The sequence below is a fragment of the Octopus bimaculoides genome, chromosome 7, assembly GCF_001194135.2.
Source record: "Octopus bimaculoides isolate UCB-OBI-ISO-001 chromosome 7, ASM119413v2, whole genome shotgun sequence".
Taxonomy (NCBI): Eukaryota; Metazoa; Mollusca; class Cephalopoda; order Octopoda; family Octopodidae; genus Octopus; species Octopus bimaculoides.
The window spans coordinates 13,446,735-13,452,858 of NC_068987.1; the positions used below are offsets into that span (position 1 = coordinate 13,446,735).

Genomic DNA, 6,124 nt, shown 5'->3' on the forward strand with positions numbered 1-6,124 from the left:
GATATAACCATTTTTGTTTGTTTGCTTGTTATATTTATCTCTCTCTTTTTCTTTTTTTTTTTTATCACGCAAATTTGCAAATACTAGTTACACGAGCTCCTCACACAATGTGCAGAAGCAATGAGGCGGTATATGAGAAGCGGGCTGCTTGGTTGTCAACACAGTTGACGAGGTCGGCCCACTATTAACAGACAAATAGACGGACAGCTATATGAGTATTTTTTTTTTGTTGTTTTCTTTGAATGCAAGAGATTTCTTTCAAGACGAATGAAATGAAATGGAAAAATTTTTTGGAAAAAAAAAAAAAAAAGATTTTCTCCATTAAATATGGACGACAACACCTGCTGTCACGTACGATAGTTAGAGCATGCATACATCCACACATACACAGACATTCGTACAACCTCCTTTGCACAGGCAAACATGCATGTATGTACAGATACATATGAATGCATACAAACATGCATGGATGCTTAAGTGCATGGTGGTCATGTTTCTTTTTCTTTTTTTATTTTATTTTTCCATTTATTTATTGTTTTTTTTATACAGTTGCTCATATAAGTACGTACATCACAGCACATCCACGTTGCAATATAGAAAAAATGGGACAAATCAAAATTGCACTAGCTCAACTAGCGAAATGGGTCACTTAGCAGACGGACCTTACTGCCTTATCGGACCCTGGAATTAGTGATGTGGCACAACGGGAGGAGAGAAAAAAAAAAAGGGGGGGAAAAAAAAAAGATGTTGGTATTATTTGTTGACTGCTTCCAGAAATGAGAGAAGTTGTTGTTGTTGTTGTTTAATCAATCAGTTTTGGAACAGTCCCAGCAATTTTGACTTGAAGCAGTGTTGGTTGGAGGGTGAGATGCCAGTATGGCAAAGATATGGGGTTTTATAGGCACTGCCCTGATTATTTACCCACAGACTGACCAGAGGTCAACTTGCTGTTGACAGCAGGATTAAAAGTGGGTGCATGTTTTCTTTTCACCAACATGTAGGCCATCACCACCACATTGGACACAGCAGTTTCAGGTTGGAAAAAAGACAGTCTGTGACCCTGCATGCAGATCGGCTACTGTCTAAAAACCTAGCATGAATAAACCGTAATAAGTACACATAGATATGATCAGTAGTTGCGCATATTTTCTGTGGTCCGGCGAGACATTGACGAAGGATCAGGTCCTCGCCGGGTCCGCTGGGGTGACTGTTGCTGTCCTGCAAATGATTCCCCTGTTGTTGTTGTAGTAGTAGTAGTAGTAGTTGTTGTCGTAGTGGTGCTTGTTGATGCTGGTGTTGCCGACTCAACAGTTTCTTCTGTGGAACCTTCACGGCCTTTTGTATCCTTAGTTTTGAATTTTTTACGCCAAGATGGAGCACGTCTGAATTTCCCACCTTCGCCCTGGATTCAAAAATGGAACAGGAAAAAAAAAAAAAAAAAAAAAAAAAAAAAAAAGAGAAAATGATATAAATTTATTAATATTTTTGCAACAAACTGAATGACAGTGTTTAAATGAAACAGATGCTGTAAAAGAAAAAAATTAAATAGATTAAAAAAATATGACAGTAGCAACAAACTAAATGTTGTAGAGAAGTGAATGACTTCGACAATGAAGAAGGAAACGGCCAGTTTCCATCTCTGATTACTAAACAAGAAGCTACATAATTAACTAGACAAATTTTCATAAACAAATAAGAAATAAAAGTTCCTTGGGTTTGTCATTTTTTTATATTTAGAAGATCACTGAAGATAGCAATGCAACATGTGAACAGACAAATTTATTTTGAAAAAGAATGTAAGGAGCTCTGTTACCAAGTGGTGAGAAAACACCTATGGTTAAGTACACTATCAAAATATTTGACAAAGAAAATTGATTCCAACTAAGATAGTAAATATATATGTAAAAGGAAGAGAAAGAGTTTCTGTCTAATAACACACACACAAACACAAATTATATAGAAAGGAAAATAATCTTAAAGACATTCAAAAGATAGCCTGCCAGCTAAATTAGTTGGAAGGTAACAATATAATAAACAGGAGACTTTTGATTGATTGAGAGAGAGAGAGAGAGAGAGAGAGAGAGAGAAAGAGAGAGAGATAGAGAGAGAGGGAGAGGCAGTGGTTAGGTAGGAGTGAGTAAGCCTCATCATTTTCTAATTTCTAAAACCTAAATTAATCAATCACTGTACCAAATTTACCCCAGTTCAACATGTCACTGTGAATTACCATTTCCATAGCTTTGTTTTGTACCCCCCCCCCCACACACACACACATACACTGCACTCCCAAGAACCCTGAAGATCCTTCCAAGAGCTTTCTGATTTACAGAGTGCATCAGAAAAGTCTCCCCTATTTTACATGGCTATTGTTGTGGCACTAGTGAAGTTAGGCAAATGGCAATGGTGTCTGCATGTAGCTAATGTTTTACCATTTTCTTTTACAGTTACTATCATGGCTTGAACCAGTATGCCCTGTGTTTGCTGTTGAAACATTTATCAAGAATAATAAATGTGAGCAGTCTCTTTTTGCAGCACTTTAAACTTTCAGAACAGGTGGACAGAGTTTCAAATGGATTGAGATTTGATTAAGATACTAATTATTTCCTTTTGCATTTAAACCAGCAATATCCAACCCAAATACTTTACTTTGTTTTATGTTCAAACTGGCCAGATCCAACCTCTTACACCTACCCTACAATGTCATTCTAAAAATAAACAGTCACATTATCAAAATCTCAAAGCTATGAGGTAATGCATGACTAATTCAAAACAATGTGAATAAATAGCTGTTACGTTTGACAGAGTAATTTGAATGCAAAAGGGTTTACAAAAGGGTTTAAGTGAGTTTCCTTACATCTCCCAGTCACCTGTAGTCTTATTTTATTTCCTTTTTCAAAAGGTGAATGAATTTTTGAAGCTAGATATTATACAATTCAATGCAGAGCCTGAACCATCTACACTGAATTCAATATCATTTACTTTCCAAATATTCTTTACCTTTTACTCACCACAACCTCTAATTTGATAAAATTATCTCACTATTCCCCTATCAAGGCAGTAAACTTAACAGCTTTCCAAAAAAGCTTTCCATTTCTTCAAGTCAGCTAAATGGTCACAATTTTGTAAAAACACTTCTTACCAATAGCTGTAAATATTCTTCACTTCTAACCAATATAATCTCCTGAAGTATGTTCTACTACATCACATTCCATATTGAAATCCTATGACACCCAACACTCCAAAACCCCAAGAGCTTCACTCGCAGCTAAAAGAGTGAAGAACACTGCTTACAACATTTGGAATGAGTTACATTCCATCTCAAGCTAAGAGGCATTCACATGAGCTGAGACAGGAGCCTCCATGCAGTGGCTTACTCTGCTATATTTGCCCGAGAAATCTTCTTTAGATTTTATTTCATGATCTTAAGAGACATTTACTCACTACCATAACAACCATCAGGGAAACAAAGAATGCTTTTATTCATTGTATGCAAACTCACTCTCTCTCTCTCACACACACACACACACATGGCATGAGAATCTCCAAGATAAGCTCCCCACCTATGGTCTCCATCCATCTCTTATTTCTCCGATCAGAAATTTCCTGTTGATTGCTGTCTATGTGTATGCTCTCTCTCTCTCACCCCACTCCAACCTATTCTATCAAATTTACTGCTCCATAAGGTTGTTTACTACACTCATAGTTATATAACAGACACATATACACACGAATCCACTCTTCGTCCTTAAATAACCTGCAGTACCTAGACAGACATCTTATGCTAAACACTGCACAAATTACCTAGATATGTCAAACATTGATAATTTTCATGAATACAGACTCCCCAACAGCATCCTCCAATAGGGATAAGACAAGCTAATCTACTTTGATAGAACCAAAACATAATCACCATACAGAGCAAGGAAACCATTTTGAATTATACTAACCGTTTGCATGCATAGCATACAACTAAAACTTGTAAGGTGATTACAAATGCTAGAGGCTTTCTAATGATGCCAAACTCACAAGGGCCTTTCTGAAGATCACACACATATAACACTGTCAAAAGTGCATCTTAAAAACTAGACTTTCTCTTTCGAGTGAGACAATACTTTAGTGGCCAAATCTTAGCACAGCTCCTGTATCTAAGATGGTGATGTGGTTACACTCAAAGACTAAATCCAAAACAAAAAGCAATTCGGCTGATTGGTAACAATACATTCGACAATAAAGGTGCTTTTTCAAGGTGACACATTCGTAGGGGTGGAGCATAGTTGATTGAATTGACTCCTGTAAATGACAGGTTAGCAATTTTATTGACTCTGCAGAGATGAAAGATAAATTTGACTGTAACAGGGTTTCAACCCAGAACATAAGGAAAGAAAATCTCGTATTATACTGTCTCTGCCACTCCTCTGTTTAATGATAAGAATTTTTTTTCAAATTCAAGCACAAGGCCAGCAAATTTTAAGGGTGAGGGAGCAGCTAGTCAATTCATCAAACCTAGCACTTAACAGGTACTTTCATTGATGTTTGGCAGGATTTGAACTCAGAATGTAACAAGGCATTTTGTCTGATGCTCTAATGACTCGGCTAATACACTGCCCTCTGTTCAATAATGATGGTTTCTTTCATAAATACAAGATTGCAAATTTTTTTTTTTTAGTTGAGTCAATTATATTGATGCCAGTATTTGAGAGGTAATCAGTGTAGCAACCCTTGAAAGAATGAAATGCAAAACACTTTTTATTTTAATAAAGAAAATTCACAAGGTGAAATTTTAGAGAGGAATAAGCTCCAGTACATACACGCACACACATACACATACATACATACATATATACATACATAGACTGGTGCTTATTTTACTAAACCTGAAAGCATGAAAAGCCAGGTCAACCCTGGCAAGAATAATCATCATAACAACTGAATGAAAAATAAAGAGATACAGCAGCAATAGAAAGGAAAAGATCAATAACAACTTGAATATGAAATCTAAAAGAAAAGCCTTCTAAATCTACTTGTGATCATGCAAACACACACACACATACATTTAGAACAAATTAAAAAAACAAACAAACAAACAAACAACAAGTAGGAAAATTGATTTTACTAAATTCACTTTCTGAAAAAACCGCTTTTTAGTCCAGTCACCTCAAAATTCACAGAGCTGCATCTGAATTTTATTCTAAAGAAAAGCCAACTAAATTAATAAAATAAAATTAAAAAAAAAAGGTTCTAAACAAGCATAAATACTATATATGTTAACAAACATCAAAGGAAGAAGAGGGCAGAAAGAACTGAAAAAAAACCCCAAAAAAAAAAGAAAAATCATGCTTAAAACATAAACCCCCCACACATACACACTAACAGTAGAAAACAATATTCCCTAAAATATGCAATGATAATGTACTTATACAAACACACACACACACACCTTTAACCCTTTAGCATTTAAACCAGCCACATCTGGTCTAAATAGTCTACCTGTTTTATGCTCAAACCAGCCAGATCTGGCCACTCACACCTACCCTACAATGTCATTCTAAAAATAAATAATCACATCACTGAAATTTTGAAGCTATGAGATAATGCAGGATTAATTCAAAACAATGGGAATAAATAAGCATTACATTTGACAGTTGTCTGAATGCTTAAGGGTTAACTACGTAACTACACACAAGTAAAAATAAAGAGACCAGCATCGTCCATGCATAAACTGTTTGGCATGCCTCGTTAACTTTGACCAAAAATAATAATGAAATAAAACAAAAATAAAAACATAAAACTGAAAAAAAGTTGCTAAACTAAACATCAAACTATTTACTACAAATCCTACACCAGAAACACTGATCTAGATTATTTAGCATTGTCTCAGACTAACTATAGATTACACACACAAACAAACAAAAATTGAAATTTTAAAACAAAGGGGAAAAAAGTTAAAGGGGGGGGGGGGTTAAAAAAAATCAAAATAAGAAAAAGAATAAAATTTTTTTTAAATGTTTGCCAGGATATGTATGGGGTGTTGAAGAGATTGTTAGTGAACGAGGTGTGTAATACTTAAAACAATAAAACTATTAGACAAATTAACTTAAAACACACACACACACACACACACACA

The 6,124-nt window shown here is 35.3% G+C and overlaps 1 protein-coding gene across 1 annotated transcript in view; it reads right to left on the minus strand.

The window, feature by feature from the left end:
* Positions 1-295: 295 nt before the first annotated feature.
* Positions 296-6,124, minus strand: part of LOC106869751 (liprin-alpha-1) — a 323,919-nt gene continuing 318,090 nt past the window's right edge. Inside the window, exon 25 of the mRNA XM_052969123.1 lies at positions 296-1,402. Coding sequence (XP_052825083.1) covers positions 1,130-1,402 — 273 coding nt within the window. The 3' untranslated portion in view covers positions 296-1,129. The remainder of the gene's footprint in view (positions 1,403-6,124) is intronic.